The 17,361-nt window shown below is 39.0% G+C and overlaps 1 protein-coding gene and 2 long non-coding RNA genes across 3 annotated transcripts; 1 reads left to right on the plus strand and 2 right to left on the minus strand.

Moving 5' to 3' along the window:
• The first annotated feature begins 2,004 nt into the window (after positions 1-2,004).
• Positions 2,005-2,383, plus strand: LOC145695318 (uncharacterized). Its single transcript, XR_014133691.1, has 3 exons — positions 2,005-2,106; positions 2,150-2,205; positions 2,288-2,383. It is a non-coding gene; the product is annotated as an uncharacterized LOC145695318 (long non-coding RNA).
• A 339-nt stretch (positions 2,384-2,722) lies between these two features.
• On the minus strand, positions 2,723-6,079 carry LOC145711133 (uncharacterized). Its single transcript, XM_081788862.1, has 10 exons — positions 6,056-6,079; positions 5,772-5,850; positions 5,297-5,425; positions 5,028-5,094; positions 4,779-4,964; positions 4,070-4,152; positions 3,941-4,002; positions 3,285-3,369; positions 2,907-3,242; positions 2,723-2,827 (listed from the first exon to the last, which is right to left on the minus strand). The coding sequence occupies exons 2-5, from the start codon at positions 5,808-5,810 to the stop codon at positions 4,846-4,848; spliced, it is 354 nt and encodes a 117-aa protein (XP_081644988.1). The 5' UTR covers positions 5,811-5,850; positions 6,056-6,079; the 3' UTR covers positions 2,723-2,827; positions 2,907-3,242; positions 3,285-3,369; positions 3,941-4,002; positions 4,070-4,152; positions 4,779-4,845.
• A 479-nt stretch (positions 6,080-6,558) lies between these two features.
• Positions 6,559-10,907, minus strand: LOC145695368 (uncharacterized). Its single transcript, XR_014133702.1, has 3 exons — positions 10,844-10,907; positions 8,381-8,491; positions 6,559-6,751 (listed from the first exon to the last, which is right to left on the minus strand). It is a non-coding gene; the product is annotated as an uncharacterized LOC145695368 (long non-coding RNA).
• Positions 10,908-17,361: the final 6,454 nt, after the last annotated feature.

Consider the following 17,361-nt stretch of genomic DNA (forward strand, 5'->3'; position numbering starts at 1 on the left):
AAGGGTTAACGTGAGAAAGCATAAGCAGCCTACATTTCAGCAGAAAGACAAGCAAATATAGCGTTATTTTCATTTATTTTACTACAGACACTAGAACAACAGATATTCGTATTTGGCATTCAGATTCATTTTAGACAAGATAGAAGAATTCTTAAGCAGGAAATTTTCTATTTTTTTTTTGAAAATACGAAAAAACAGCCATTTTATGGTCAATTAATACGATGAAATCGTTTGAACAGCTGTTTTTTGAGGTCAGGTGTCTCTGAGATTGGAGGCACATTGCCTTGAAAAAGCAGATGCACTAGTGGCATAAATACACCGCTTTACTTAAAATTTCATTTCATTGTTTTTCAAATGAGTCGAAAGCGTATTAAGAACCAAAGAATGGACTTCCATATATTTTAAAAATATTTTAATAAATTCTGTCAATATTATTGTTGCTTTCATAACTAAATTCCTGGCCCTGAACAGTAGAAGTTAGGGTATGAATTAGGCTCCATTAAGTACGTTTCTTCCAAAAGATGCATCGCTAGAATCGATTTTTGAAAGGTATAATCAGGATCCAGCGCGTGTCAAAATCTTCCGCTTGAGGTGCCTTATCTGTGGCTTATCATAATGATGGGCCATACGGTAGGTGAAGTGCTGTCTTTTGATAAAGAATGATGAGTCTAGGACACGCATGTTCTTACTCATTTTCGGTACTGCTGTTACTGTTGTAGACTGGTGTTTCTAAAAAGTCAGCAAAAGAAGCTCCAGAGAGTTCTAAAGCGAGTCAGGTGCCAGTTTCCGCTGCTACTCGACGAGCGGAACACCTCAAGCCGCTCCAGAACGCGGAAGTGATAAATTTGCGATATGCAAGAATTATGTGACGGCTTGTTCCACTTACCAGAAACTGCATCACTGGAGCATTACATTACACTGGCTGCTAGTAATGACGATTCAAGTGGATTCACAGAGGATCAAACAAATAAGGTCAAGAAGATCTCAAAACAATAAAAATCAATTGAGCAGTAAAATTGAGCGAGTGAGGGAGCTTTCTTCAGTAAGTTGAAAAATGTGATTTTATAAAATGAATCAAGAATATTGAAATGATGGTAAGCCGATTGCAGATCAAAAATTTGTTCACTTGAAGAGTTAAATTTCCTGAATAAAATATTCTTTACTTATTACCAGTGTTTTCTTTTTATTAGCAGCGACTCATTTCATAACGGCAGATGAAGCTTCTCCCGGTTGAATTTCCTTTATTCCTCCTTATTTTCCCCTAAACACGCGTTCAAAAGATCTCGCAAAAACTCCCCTGACAGCAGAAAGTTTTCAACAGAACAGTGATCAGTAGAATCGTCAAGCAGAGAGAAAGATCTGAAAATCAAGTAAAGGAGTTCTCACTATTGAATCGTCTAAGCCAAATATTGTGACGGTTTTTGGTAGCGCATTTTTGGTGGAGGTGTTTGTAAACAGTCTTTTTTTTGGAGCGATTATACAATTTTGATGGATTAGAAATTCTAATCAAACTTTCATAAATGGCTTCTAAAAGGTCGAAATTCATTGAAATTAGCTTTTCTGATTGGCTTAAATGGCTGAAATCGAATTTCTTATTGGCTGAACTCCTAAAAGACGCGATGACGATATCTTTTTACACAGAAACGATCAGGAAAATTGGCTACAAGGGACCGGTTCTAGTATTTTGATTCTACGAAGAAAATTAGTTTAAAAAGAAAACTTCACAGAATTAGAAATTTTCACGCAACTTTTTCTGAAGAAAAAACATGAAGGGGCGCGGATTAAAGTGTGTTTGCGGCTGCCCAAAATCATACCCTTTTTAGCGTCTTTATTATTCTTGAGCTGGCGCGCGCGAAGACTAAACTCCAAATTCAGTTTAAAAATACTTGTATCGTGCCGGGGCAAAGTGAGCCCAGCGCGATATTTTCAAATTTAGACTGTTCAAACAAAGCATTCTAGAGGCGAAAAGTCAACCCTTCTGAATTTATTAAGCACGCCGAAAAGCGCGAGCCCGCACTTTCGACGAATTTAAAATCAATTTTGGAAATAAGAATCGATTGAAAGCGTGATCATCTGAAAGCATATCGACGGCTTTGCGAATTTAGGGTAATTTCAATAAAACAAGAATCCCCAAAAAACCTTATTTTAGGAGTCTTGGACACGCAACTCGACCACGTCGCTCGACACTCGTAAAATCCACCATCAGTTAGTAGCTTTATTGGAGCTTCTCTAATAAATTTTGTTTATGGTCTCATGGGGCTTCGTTGAACTCTCATAAATTTTGTAGCATCGACTGGAAGGACCCGGCGATTACGCTGCCCAAGAAACGAAGAGTTCATCATCTTCCTAAAATCGAAGTTCCTACCAAATCTGCGTAATAAAAATCGACAATTACTTATTTTTTTTTCTATGAAAATGATTTAAAAAGGGAGAGGTAGATAAAAATTTTGATAAACAACTGTTTATTTGCTGGCATAAGAGAGCGTTTTTATCTACCCATTGCACCTGCTGTTCTACTCGGTATAAGAATGGGAGAATGAAAGCTTCAAATGGAATCTTTAATGAAATGAATTGTCACCTGATAATTTGAAACCTAGATACTCGATTTCTTCTCAAAATTTTTTAAAATCCTTGCTCTTACAAAATGTTAACAAAAGTACCAATTGTGTATGTTGTTGTTACGGAAAGAAATAATTTATTGAATAAAAGATAATAGTAAAATCATGCAGAAAAAGACACCGAAGCCATTAGTTTTGACGGTTTGTGAAGCAGAACAATAAAATTGCGGGTCTCCTTCGAATCTGGTCCCCGGCTCGATCCAGCACGTCTAAAAAGATCCCATTAGCATCGAAGTACCGAATCCGGCGTCTGCAACGGAGATGATCTCTTTACTCGCTGCAACATACCTTTCCAGCGCAGAGAAGTTCTCGCCGTCGCGCAGCTGTGTTGATCTGTTCAAAACATTCCTCCTCCGAGGTCCCGACTGGAGACTTTCTAGAGACAGCCACTTGAGCTTGACAGCGAATTTCTTCACGATCTCCAAGCCCAAAAGCAACAAAAATCACCTGCATAGAAAACAACAAATTCCGGAGAATTTTCAATCTCAAAAATAAGCAAAAAACATAAACTAAGAATAGAAATCACCGTCATTTTAGTCTCGACCTCGATTCCTTGAAGGACGAAATCTTCAAAATCATCGCAAAGTTCTCCTTCTCCCATTCAATAAACTCGCCGCAGTCGTTCTAAGAAATCCCATGTTTTCATTCCCCATCAAAAAATCTAACCTCTAATAAGCTTTGAGCTTGAGGCAAGCCGACATTGGATTCGCCAGAGCCGTCAGGATCATCACTTGCGGACACGTTTCCAAATCTAAGAGCTTGGTGGTCAACTGATATTTTTGTAGGGAGAGCTTTTTAAGATTTTCAAACATTAAATCAACCTGAAATGGTTCGGTTTAAACTTAAAAGAGCGGAAGATAAGGAGATTTTTATCTGAAAAATATGGCCTAAAAACAGCTGTTGAACCTTATAAAAAAGAAGTTCTTTATTTTGGAATACCTTGATAACAAAAACTTTGCTTAAAATGAATCAAATTGGAAGAATCTTTGTTGGAAGACCAATTTATTACTTTTCTGACATAAGGGACATTTTGCTGTGAATTGCTGGAATAAAAATCTTTTTTTTCTTTTTTCTTTTTTTTTTTTTTAAATGAGACTTTACTTCGGTTAGGCATTTCATTTTGCTCGTAATATACACATGTGAGTTGATCCAAATAGAAATATATAGATATGGTAGCTCAATCTGAGATTTATAAGAGAAACTTTCAAATAAACATCTTTATTACTTTTCCTGTGATTATTCGACCTTATTTATAATACCTTATTTATAACTTATTTGTAATTATATATATTTGGTAATAAAGTGAATAAATATTCCATTACCTGCAAGCTCTGATCTCAATACATTGCAGTTCAGATTCCAAGGATCCCGTTAAATGCGATTGCTAGAAGCATCCATTAGAAATGGTGATTTCTTTATCAGTCATCGCGTTATCACCACTTGAGTCTCACCTCGTCAAAAAGCGTTCCCTTGAAGCCATTCTCGAGGAAGTAGCTAACTCCGACAAGCAGATTTTCCAGCGCTGATCTGCCATCTTAACAGAAATTTTAAACTGGCAATAATCGAATCTCTTCTCGCTTGATGGGTTTATTCTGCCGCCCGATCGCCGCCAGATCCAATCAAAATAATCGTTTTTATAATTTAGAAAGCATCATCGAGTTGCATTTATCTAAGCTTATTTGAACTTGATAGACGAACACTATGCGTGCGGCCTGGCGTAAAAATTCAATCAAAACAGAGCCAGAGTGGCTGAGAGGACACTTGGGTTCGTTGATCAGCCAATTTTCAATTTTCGCGATAAATTGAAGCATCTTTTTATAGATATTTTTTATCATTAAGGTTTCCGTATTTTTGACCAATAAGAAGCTGAAATCTTATCGATAATTTGATTGGCCAAATTCAGCTAATTAGATTCTCGTCGTTGCCAGCCAATCAGAATTTTCGACAGATCTATCAAGAATCCTATTGGTCCATCAAAAAATTTCAGCTTTCCTATTGGTAGAATTTCGAGTTCTTCCCTGAAAAGACCGCAAAATTGAGCAAAAGCTGATTTAGGCCTTTTAGGAAAGAAAATATTAAATTTCCGTTATTCAATTTTTCGGTAAACAAAATTTTCGGCTCCAAATAAACTCGAGTAATTCAATATCCGCAAAATGTTACCGCTGCTCTCCGGGAACCGATTGAGCAAGTCCAAACTCCAAGTCGCATAAAACTCGATTTCACTTTTTCAAATTGAAATTTCCGAAAGATAAAATATTTCTTTGAAAAGTTTCGCCCGTTCCATATGCATGACTGCAAGCTTTCCAATTTTCTTCGCAGCCGAGGAGTGGGCAGCATTCCAGAGCTCTGAAATTCTCGTCACTGGCTGGTTTTTATCGCTGATTTCAGAATTGCTGCGGCTTTCATTACCTTCTGATAGTCGAAATCGAGTGACTTCAGCGTCGACTATGCGAGCGATTGAAATTTCATCATTTGCCTAAATTACTGTCAGCCTAACAGTCAGTTTTTAAATTTGGAAATATTGGCAATGGAAATCATTTTGAAAAGCAAAGTACTTTTTTGGTTGAACACGGCAGCAAATTGCTGCCCTGTCGAATTAATTCTAAAAAAAAGTGGGAATTATCCTGTCGTTGACTCTGTTTTTCACGAGCAAGTGGATAATCAGAGGCTTGATGAACCTGTTGTCTGAGAGGTTGAACGAGCTCCGCCGAGCAATTATCAAAGCTCGAGTGCTGCTGCTGGTGCTCCGCTTGCTGCAGTTCCGTCGAGAGCGCTTCGAGAGTCTTCCCAAATAAAACAGAAAAATCCTCAAGTAAAATTACAACCCTGCAAGGACCGCCTTCTTCGGACAGCGAAGCAGTCAGAATTCCAGAGCCACTAGTAGTAGTAAATTCTTTAATACGTTTCTGGCGGTCTCGAGAGAATACTCCGGAAATAATAACTTGTTGAATTAAGGAAGTATTAATACAGTGTTTTTCAATTGAATTCGTTGATGTTCAATTGCGATAGAGAGCCGCAAAAGGCATGCGGGCCCCTTCCCTTTATGTTTTGAGAATACATCAAACGAGGTCCCTTTTCTTGTGGGCTTGACAACAAGAACGGGGACTGGATGAACCGCGCTTCGCTGGAATCTGACCGCTCTTTTGTAGATACCTGGAGATGACTGCGGTAAGAACTAACCCGCTTCAGCATAGACACCCATTCGGTTTTATTCAGAATACTCCGTTCAAATCTAAATTTTTTACTTTTAAATTTTGCTTTTTTCTTCAGCAAAAAATTGATTTCCCTTTTCAAATTGCATAAAAGAAAAAGCGAAGTTGCCTGAGCCGGATGATCCGATTCCTTTTATCAAAATATGATTTGGTCCTTTGAGTCTGCAGACTCGGCAACCACGTGGTTTTGTGACCTGGAGAAGATGTGTTCTAATTGAAACTTACCGGTATAATTCAGGAGAATGAGGACGTCTTTTTTGCATTTTTCAAATTTTATGAAAAATTGTAAAATATAATTTTTCATGATAAGAGTTTAATGAGTTTCATCATGAATTTAAAAAAATGTTCTGGCTTGCACTGGCGCCGAGCAGAGTCATCACAGGAATCTGAGAAAAGGTTCCACTTTTCGCTGCTTTTCCTGGCATTTCGCCTGGCAAAGTTCAGCATGTGTTTCCACGGTGGAAATCGGCCAAAATCGCGTTGCGGGTCGGGGGCCGCCCAGCTGCCCTCTCCCGCATTTCGTACACCGTTAATCGAGAATTATCATTTTTACGAAAAATAAATTTCATTTCTTCGAAAAAATTTTTACGCAATCAAAAAAATATTAATTGAAAATTTTTCATTGAAATTTGTTTAATTTTATTAATTTAACTTCTATTAAAATATTTCTAGCAATGAGTCAACGAATAGAAGATAAATTAAAACAGCAGAATTCGTAAGAACCTATTTCCATGTGGAATGTTGGGGTTGCGCGAGGGCGAAGCTGAAGAAATTTTGTAGCGCGTCCGGCGCAGTGAATTGAGCCCGAGTATATAACAGATCGAACACGGCTGAGTCGGAGACGAAATGTTTGGAGCCACCACCAACCACGTTTCCCAACTCTAGGAAACCCGCTAGTGTCGAAATTTTGTTCGACTTTATCTGAAAAAGAAGCTTTATCAACTTGAAAATCTGTCAAAAGAAAGGTTCACAATTGAGGCCCAAAATTCATTATTCATTTCAAAAACGGTCCTTTTTAAAAAAAATTTGCATAACAATTTTTTAAGCAAAATCAGCTGAAAAAGAATCGTGTAATCACGAGTCTAAAAAAGCGGGTGGCGCCATTGAAAGTCGATTTTTTCAAGTGGAAAGTGCTTTCTTCCCGGCTGGCGTGTTCAGCCTGGCAGAGGAATCGGGTTTCTCCTAAATCCAGACACATCTGTCAACTAGCTTGACAGAGCTGGAACGCACTTCTAGCGTGACCGACCGCAACAAGAAGCAGGGTTTCCTTATCCTGTAAATTAGGATTTCTTGTAGAAAAGCACTGACTCATTCATCATCTTCCTATCGTAATTTTCGACAGGTTTTTGATTAATGTAGTGACACCCTTATTTAATCAAATCATTTTTCAACCACGTTTGTTGAAAAGAATGAGTCACAAAAAAGCAATTCCATAAAATCTCATGAAACTCTCAAGCTCAAATTAAGCTAGTTAGAAGGTGCTCATAAGGGCACCAATTTTCGGGATGATAATGGCTTGGCAAGAACTAATGTTCCAATTTGGGCGGGAACTCATTTCCCGAAAAACAGATCAATCAAGCATTTGTTTATCTAACCGATTCCAGGGAAGAGATTTTTTTTTGTCTCTTCTTCTGCTGATTTTTTGAATTAACGAGGAGAAAAAGTAACAGCGGTAATTTGGAAGAAGTTTCCTTGTTTGAGGGAACTGAAGAACACTCAACTTGAAAGCACCAATTTCAATGGTCCCACCACTTGCCAAGGAGGAGCGGGTTCTTTAGAATCCCTTAAGAATTTTTATTGTTTCTTGGACTTTCTTAGATCTCAGCTCGAACTTTCAAAAGAGCAAAGAAAATATGAAAAAAGATTTTCGCAAATTATGAGTCTTGGAGAAAGTCCGCTGAAGACACTGTTCAGGGCAGATTTAACTTTAAACTCTAATGTCAAAAAAGAGGCCGATTACGAAAGCGGCAAATGAGCCAACTGCCCCTCCCTGCTTTTTTTCAAAAAGAAGAAACCCGCCCGCTTGTTTCTGCCGATAACGTAAACCCTTAAAACTAAACTAATCTGTGTTTCCCCAGCGGATCGGTTCCCAAGTCAGAAATTCGAAAGTGAACGCACGTTTTTTTTCACGACCATGTGAAGTGTATGAAAACATGATAGGTTAATCTTATCGAATTTATGTTTCAAGGTCGTCAATTTAGCGAAAAACTGTAGATAATCCTTTATCGAAAGGCTCCATTTTAAAAATTATTTTATTACTTTTTAGGTGGTTTACTTTTTCAAATTAACATAGTGACGCCCTTATTTTTTCTCTCGCTAGGGGTCGTAAATGTCCTTATTAGTCGAATATTATTCTACAGAAATTCTTACTCTACGAAAAATAAGCGAAGATTTCTGATCTAACAGATATACAGACTAACCAGTAATCCAATTTTACAGTAAGATTACGGCACTCGATTTTAGAATCTAAAAGAAATAAGCTGCAATTCTTGCAAGAAAAGAAGGCGCCGTTCTAATTTGAATTTTCGGCGGTAATGGATTTTGACTAACCTGGCGTAGAAAGTTTAAAAGCTCGCATAAATCCTCAGCCTCGGCGAGTAAGCTTCTGAATTTTGCGCTGATCTCATAGTTGGACGAGGGGCGCAGGAGACGACGCAGCGCCTTAAAATTACTCAAGAACGTTGCTTCTTTTTTTCTAAAATTAGTGTCTTTATTTTTTATTATCCGGCATGTGAATTTTATCAAAGCTCTTCCAGGACCCTGACTCAAGTTTTCTACATACAGCTGGGCTTGGCAGCCTGTTTAGAAAACCTGAGTCGGGGTCTGAAAGAGCTTCAAAACGGACTTTAAAAACAGTTTGGAAAGGTTATTTTAGCGAAGCCGCTTCGCGGCTTCGTATTTAAAAAGCCGCTACGCGGCTTTCAAGTGAAGCTCTATCAGACCCTGACTCAGGTTTTCTACACAGGTCGCCGAGCAAAGGTAGGGACATTTACCACGAACATGAGAGCTAGAAATTTAAACCGCAAATTAAAAGCGAAAATGTATAAAAACTCGAATCTATACAAAAGTTAACCTGACCAAAAAATGCGCAACTGGAAATGTAATATCCTTTTTGGGGCGTGTTGTTTCGGTGGTGCGTTCTAGAGTGGAGTCCTGTGGCTCGTTACTGGTGCCAGACGGGCTTTGTTCACTGAAAACGAGGGCCGAGCTGCTCTCGCGTTACCGATTCGGCGGCCGCCGAAATTTACTCTAGAAAAAATACTTAGCCCCGCCGCAGCGCAATCAATCACTGATTGAATTTGAGCGTAAGAAAAGCGGAAACGCAATTCATCATTGAACCAAGTCCAATTTTCTCGACTTCTTATTCATTCTCAGATTCATTCAGCTCTTTCCAAGGGCTTAGTCCTTAGAAACAGCTTGTCTTATCATTATCCGCCCAATTTCATTGAAAACTGATTAAGCAATTTTCTCATGACCATCGAGTCGATTTCAAAAACCGGTGAATACGAAACAACCGTATAATTCAACTAGAACTGCTGCCAAGTCTCCTGTATTTGCTCAAAATTAACCGGAAGCTTGTTAATTTCCTTCCTGCATGAAAAAAAAGTCTAAAATCAGATCGGCGATCACTTTGACTTTTGTCAAAAAATCTAAGCGCTGATTAATTGACCTTTTTTCGATTACACCTCTGGATTCTTAATTTTACAAGTTTGAGATTTCTTCCTTTTCCTGAAATTTTAAATGACCGAATTTCAGTGAAAAAGGGATGGGCTAACGTCCGCCCAGCTGCAGTAGTAAGACAGTATCCACCTGTGCTCACTATGCAAATTTTATTTACTCAAGAAAATGTCGTGTCTCAAATTTTTCCCGAATTTCAAAACCAAAGATGACCGAAAATTGCTTAATTCTTGCAACGTGCTAGAGATACCAGCTCCGAGTTTTTTTCATTGATCAGCTGCTGCTTCTTTTGCGTTCCGGGGTTTCCTTATCGACCCTCGTTCAACGTGGCTTCAATCAAACCCGCTTTTACGGTGGTGCAAGGCACTTCACGTCAGTTTTTCTTTCCTGCTGTTTCAGCTGCGCGAGCTTATATTCATAGGCTTTATGAAATTACAGGCGCTTTTTAGGTAGACACAGTCGCAAGCCTGCAATTTTCAAGGCTCCTTTTTTCATTGACCTTTTTCAATCAAAAATTGGAGTAAACAATGTCCACGAAATTTGAAATTTCAAGTTTCAAGTTTTCAATTTACCACGAGGGTGATTTTGGTAAGAGCCAGATTACAGCTTTTCGGAACATTTTTCGATCTGGTTCTGTGCTAGTCTAAATGGCAAATTATTTACAGTCTGAGAAAATTAAAATTCTTTAAGACAGACAGATTATTTTATATACAGTCATATTATGCAAGCTTCTAATCGCCAAAAGAAACAGGAAGTCGGGTAAAAATACTGTTGTTTTTTCATAAAGCCCGTGCTTGTAAGCTACGTGTCCGCCCTTATGTCATTCCTCCCCTCTCCTTTCTGGAAGCAATGGAAAGTCCAGACTCAGCGAAAACATCCTGTCCACTTTCCCACATCAAACGTGAATAGACCGGCCATAAATAGCCTTGAAGCCGTCAAAAATGGAAAAACCGAAAAATAAAGGTCGAATCTGAGCGTGGCGCGGATAGTTGTCTCCCGCTAATTTGGTTTTTAGTCCCTTTTTCTTGGTCGAAGGGACTTAACTGATTTGTTGATTCAATAAACACCTAATGGCCACCTGACCGGGGAATGAGGTTTTTCTTGAAGTTGCTCATATTATATTATATTATATTATATTATATTATATTATATTATATTATATTATATTATATTATATTATATTATATTATATTATATTATATTATATTATATTATATTATATTATATTATATTATATTATATTATATTATATTATATTATATTATATTATATTATATTATATTATATTATATTATATTATATTATATTATATTATATTTAGGCATAACTACTTACGATTTGTTTTCGTTCTTCTTTTTCATTTCGCCCAAACTTGTATTCAGGCTCACTAGAAAAATATACCATATAGTTAGCTGTCCTTTTTTGCAACATCTGAATCATGTTCGAGGCGTAAAATTGAGAGCCACGTGCTCCAAGAGGTAGTTATCTATCGAGTAAAAACGAAAGCTGGCGAACTGAGTGGTGTAATATTTCTGTGAACGGGAGAGGGCCTAGCGAGGATTAGAAACAGGTGGAGTAGTGTCAATCTTGGGTGCATAATCCCTTTTCCTCGTATTTTCAAATAAACATCAATTTTTGAAGCTTTTGGAAATTTCAAACCTAGCCACGTTTTTTCCGCAGTGATAAAATTAACTCATCACTTTTACGTCTATCAAATATCGCAGCTTTTATCGCGGCCAATTTAGCGGCTTGAATTTCAGAAATCATCAAATGAATTTCAATTGATTTCGCCTAATTGATCATTTTTAATCTGTTCACGTGGGTACCATGAATTTTGATAAATGGGCGAATTAAGGGGGTAGACATCGTTTTAGCGGGCTTTTTCCTTAGATTTAACGTAAGAAAGCCGTATTTTTTGGAAAATAAGGGTCTCAGCCTGTTAAATCTAGGAGAAAGAAGTGCCCGAAAATCAGGTTTAGCGATGTCTACACCCTTAGGTATTTGAATTTCGAAATTCAGGAACGAAAACGTGGAAATTCTGGCAACAAATGCATGTTGATAGAAATTAAATTCTCGTTAATTGCGTCTTGCCTCGAAAATTATTCTGTTCAACATGCGCTAACAGGCGCAAATTTCATTATCGATTTCAGCAAAATGATGATTTGCAAGATCCCGCTCTTACCGGAAAATCGAGAACTTGTCGCCGCCAAGCTGCAGGGACACCACTTTGACAAGCTTGTCGACAGTGAAATCGGCGAATTGTGGCTGTTTAGAATCGCTGCTCAAGCCGGAACCAGCGGAGGACAGGTCGACAGGAATAAGCTCACAAAGGGATCCCGCGACAAAAAAAAATAACGTAAACAAGAAGCGCCTTCTTCTGCGAATAATTACGGTCCCCGATTAGCTCGCGAAAAAAGTCAGCAAAAGAAAGATTGCTTGTTTCCGAACGTGTGGCTAATTCGGGTTAAGCGAATTTGCAACAACCCCTGCGCCTGTGGGTTAAATTTTGACTCGCCACCTTTTCGCTTATTTTTGGTTTTCAGATCTCTTTTTTCTTCTACCCTCTATCGAAAAACCATTTTCCTGGAAGCGCAAAAGAGGGCTATCAGCAGATCCTTCCGTAAATCCATTGTCGTCATTTTCTTCTAAAGAAACAGGAGAGCTCTCGCTAGTGAACGCGAAAAGCACCTTGCCGATAAACTAAACCGGTTATCAGCCAGCCTGTTACTCGCCACACGCGCCGTAGATTTGCATAAAAACGCAATACATTTTATGAAAAAACGATTTCACCATTGTTTCCGTTCGGAATCCCTAGGGAAACTCGATGAAAAATGAGCTTTTTTTAGGGCTTAGTAGGGAGGAAGTATAATACAGTTTTAGAAAGCCCAGGAGCTGGGGATCATTTTGACTATTGATAGTAAGGGGTTTGACTCATGCCCTGGGGCACTTTTGGCCTTCCAAAGGGCCAAATTTCTGGTACTCTTCGGATAAGGGACCATAACTTCTAGTATCCCGGGTCTATGGAAATAAAACTTATACTCGGTTGTAGAGGAGGCTCTGACGGTTCCGAATATGTATAGAAAACCACCGGGACCCCCACCTCTAGAAGGCGCTAGAGGCTCTAGAAGTTGAGGAAGTCAACCAAAAATCGGTACTTTTTGTCAAAAAAGTGCTGGAAATGCTGTATTTTCATTCGAAATCGATTAAAATTACATTTTTGATGATTCTGTTAGATTAAAAATAAGTTTTGGGGTAATTTTGGGCACTTTTAGGTCATCAAAAGCGAAAACTAGAATTTGCTGAAAATTCACCTCAAATGACCTCAACTGAAATTTTTGAATATCACAAAATCGCTAGAAATTATTTATAATCGATTTCGAATGAAAATACAACAATTCCAGCCATTTTTAGGCAAAAAGTACCGATTTTTGGTTGACTTCCTCAACTTCTAGAGCCTCTAGCACCTTCTAGAGGTGGGGGTCCCGGTGGTTTTCTATACATATTCGGAACCGTCAGAGCCTCCTCTACAACCGAGTATAAGTTTTATTTCCATAGACCCGGGATACTAGAAGTTATGGTCCCTTATCCGAAGAGTACCAGAAATTTGGCCCTTTGGAAGGCCAAAAGTGCCCCAGGGCATGAGTCAAACCCCTTACTATCAATAGTCAAAATGATCCCCAGCTCCTGGGCTTTCTAAAACTGTATTATACTTCCTCCCTACTAAGCCCTAAAAAAAGCTCATTTTTCATCGAGTTTCCCTAGGAATCCCCGTTACCAAGTGATGACAGAAAAAAGGCTCTTTTTGGAACAGGCTGGGTGTCAATTATCTCACCCGCCGTCAAATATCAAATTTGGAGGAGGCGGAGCTTCTAAACATACGTGTCACCTTCCGTCAATTCGAGTTAGTCTCTTCCTTACAGGCGGCGCGCGAAAGTGGCTAACCTGATCGCAGACCGCTAATGAGCGCTCCGTCGGGCCCTGTCCAGGCGCGGTCACCACTTCAGAAACCTCCTAACGTGTGAAATTCTGCGGAATATGGCCGATTAAGGATGCCCGTTAGAACAAATCTGTAATTCAAAAGCGTCAAAATTGTCTCTCAGACAAGACATTTTGGGTTAAATTTACCGACTTTTTATTGAAAAAAAGAAGGGTCATGTAACTCATGTTGATTCTAGCGCCGAATTCTGGATCGCATCATCGCTGGATTTAAAAATATTTCGTGAAATTAAGCTTTCAGCTGGGGATTTCTATATGTTGTCACTATGCTTACGATAGTGTTTGACGCATGTTTATAAATTCCATCTTTTGGGGCCTCCTCGCCTCCTCGCAACAACAATTTACGAAAGCGTTTAAAAATTTGAAAACTTTTAAAGTCAAGTGGCTGGCATTTAATTGCGCAACGACTCAAAAGTACAGTAGTGCAGAAGCGGCGCAGGGGCACCTGGCTGGGTGTTGAGAGCGTTTAACCTTTAGCTGCCCAAACTCGATTACTGTGGGTGACGGCGTTGCGTTCAACCTACTTCCCGTCTTCCCAAGCGAGTGTCAGTCTTTGACAGGCGGCGCGTCATGTCTAGTATTAACCCGCACTGCCGATAACCTTACTGCAGTCCACCTTAGCACTTTATCGCAGCTCTAGACATAACCCGACTCCTGTTTTGTTTCCAACGTAGTTTCAAAAAAAGCCACCTGCGAAGTTACTGCGTCATTTCGGTTATCAGTTATCATTTCGGAATGACCTTACAACTGAACTCGTTTTAATTACTGATTTTACTCAGATGATGAGAACTAGTCGATTTTTCGGTTCTCAATAATTGAAGCTTATATTTACACAGGCCAAAACCTGTGTAAGAGACCTGAGTCAGGGTCGTAAAAGGGCTGAAACTCAGAAATACTATCTTGAGTTTCTCTCTGTGAGTGAAAAATCTGATAAGATAAAAAGAGCGTTCTGTTTATCATTAAGGATGCAGAGAGCATAAGTCGGGTTCCACCCCAAAAACACTGCGCTTACGAATCGATAAGAATCTACGGAGAAACTAACTTTAGTAGCGGAAAGTCATTTGCAGCCTCGATCACTTTCAGATTTGCCTTGCAGATTAAATTTTGTTCAATTCGTTTCAGAAAAAAATTTTAGCCCATGAAAATATTTTTGGAAGCTTTTTAAAATTAGGCCTATGCAAATCTGGTTCGTTAGCGCTTCGCTAAAGTGAGCTTTTTCGTATTTTAGAGCGCGCGCTTTTAAAACCTCCAGGTGCCTAATTTTGACTTTGCTTTATCCCGTGGCAGACAACTGGCATTGTCGCGTTGCTTTCCCAGGACAGCTTCTACTATCTATTATATTCCTGTTGTCCAGGACTTTTTCAAAAGTTAACAAAGATTATCGGTCTTAAAAATCATTTTTTTAACAAAAAGATTTTCCTAATCGAAGTTTTATTGAACAAAACAGCCGATAACCGACCTATTTAATTGCTTTTTCACCGCAAAAACTCTAGTAAAAGCATTTTTATTTTTTTTCTAAAGTGCACTCTAGTAGAGTCCCCTTCTCCCCTGGCCCTCGCAACTGTCGCGGGGCGATCGTTAAAACTCGCTTTTTCATAATTTTCGCCTGGCGCGGACCCCTAAATTTTCTTCTCACGGTAAACATTAGATTCCAAATCGCCATTTCTCGAAAGTCATTCATTTCCCACGTCTGCTCATGATCAAAAAAATAATAAGAATTTTGAAGTCATTTGAAAACTTCTAAATCAAAATAAAAGGCATCCAAAAATTCTTTCTTTTAATTAAAATTTTTCGTAATAAAACAAAAAAAAAAACGAAGATATAAAGCTTTGAAAATAATTCCAGGAGCTTTTTGGTGCGTTTTAAAGTTGTGTAACCCTGATGGCTGATAACCTTCTAGCATCCATCTGCGAGCGTTGATGGAGCCGTCAAGGTTTCGTATAAAGTCTCCTGCGAGCTAGGAATGTCGGCTGAGAAGGAGCGCAGCTTGAGTGCTTGTTTGAGAGCCCGTTTATCTTGGTACTTACTTGACCGGCTTTTACGAAGCCGCTTTTCAAGGAAAATTGCCAAACCAATTCATTACAATTATCATTACGTGTTTTCTTTTACTCAATCATCAACATTGAACCTTTTCAGTAGTTCTAAAATCAAAATTGCTTACGAGAGCATTTTGCAAGAAGTTATAAATAAGATTTGAAAATTGAGTTTGCCAAAAATAAGTTGGGCCGATTTCCGGATTGGTGATCGAGTTTGTCAATTTGGAATCGGTGATTTTGGCTCTCATATTGATTTATCTATTATTTTTGTTCCCGTATTTGAAACTACGTACATTAAATTTTAGTCGATGCGAAAAATTAATCAAAAAATTTATTCCTATTTTAGAGAACTTTCTTATGGTCCTTTTTCCTTCTAGTAATTGAAAATTTAGAAATTGTCGTCAGAAGGCCTTAGACAAGTTTTCCTTTCCTGGGATGGAGAAAAGATGAATTTTGGAGGAAATCCCTTGAGTCGCTGGAGATTTGGCTGAGTCGACTCGCGTTAGAAATGAACAGGCTTGGACTCGCTGTCGGCTCGTTTTCCAGCTTCGTGAAATTCAGCCCTTGGCCTAGGCCGAGCCAGAAAAACTGAAAAGCGGGATTATGTCAAGGTGAAGTGCTGATCGTTTTTATACTTGCCTCAGCTTATCGTGATATTCTAGCGGCGGTGCGGAAATTGTCCGCGGCGAGATTTTGTCGGGAGCGGATAAAGAACCGACGACGCAGATACTGTCCGTGGTCCCCACTGATAAGCTACTCCTGACGTGGTTATCAGAAAGCTTCTGACTCGAATGTTCAAGCTTCCAGATAGGTGACTAACAATTTGAGCGAACAGGGCGGGGATGGCGATTTTTCGTCTGGATTTGATTAGGCCCGAAAAGGAGGGGATTCCAACCCTGATTTCCAGCGCATTATTTGATTGTTTCAAAGGAAGAAAATCCTAAGTAAGCTTATGCAAGAAGATTGACCAAGCAAAAAGGACCAAGGTCAAGCAAAACGAATCTTCTAAAGGCAATCTTCCGCGAAGCAAAAAACTTTCGCCACTTTGAGTTTTGAGTTTTGGCGAGCTGCGATGATAACCCCTGTGCGGTGGCCAAGTGCTGAGGCGATTAAAAATCCTCTGATGTGGAAGGTCACTAATTAAAGAAAACATTTGTTTTTGGCGGTTCTTCCGAATCAAGCGCTTTCGCGAAAAAAAATACACGTACCTCTAATGGACAAGTGCAGATTTGTTCGCTGCGGCAGAAATGAAAGTGCAAATTGACAACTTCCGAGAAAATGTGTTTTTATTTCAAATCCCAGGATTAGACGATTTTAAAGACAGTCATTATAAAGAGGTCTTGTCTCATCCTCAACCCTAACCCTAACCTTTCCTTTACTAAGTGGGGGGGATGATCCATTTTCGAATTTGAACTTCCTTGACACGAGAAAACGACCGTCAGGTTAGAACCGTAGTTCGCTTATGTTCCGGATTAGCGTACTGATTCACACTGGCCACCTTTTTGGCTCAAGAGGGATCATCCAAATTCCACGGACTAGCCATGGTCACGTCTTCTTTTATTTCTTTTTAGAGCCTTTTCCAAGCGCTTGATAAGCTACTATCTTATACGTAAAGATACGGCCGGTGTTAAGACAATACGATATAGATGGCTGCGCAGTGACCGCGGAGGATAAATATTCACTTCTACAGCACTAGAATAGTTGACCACTAATCAAGCTTTCTTGCAGTTAAGTTACATGCGATCCTTACCCCAAAAAATATCATAAATTGAAAGATAGTCTAGTTTAGCAAGCTTTTTAGTGAGGGGTGGTCTTATTATG

Source organism: Oikopleura dioica, chromosome 1 (genome assembly GCF_907165135.1).
Source record: "Oikopleura dioica chromosome 1, OKI2018_I68_1.0, whole genome shotgun sequence".
Taxonomy (NCBI): Eukaryota; Metazoa; Chordata; class Appendicularia; order Copelata; family Oikopleuridae; genus Oikopleura; species Oikopleura dioica.

Coding starts and splice junctions, on each gene's coding strand:
- LOC145711133 (XM_081788862.1), bottom strand. CDS start 5,810: ATGCTGAAGCGGGTTAGTTCTTACCGCAGTCATCTCCAG. Junction 5,095..5,296: donor TTCAACCTCTCAGACAACAG/GTTCATCAAGCC, acceptor ACAGTAATTTAG/GCAAATGATGAAATTTCAAT. Junction 4,965..5,027: donor TCGATTTCGACTATCAGAAG/GTAATGAAAGCC, acceptor CGAGAATTTCAG/AGCTCTGGAATGCTGCCCAC.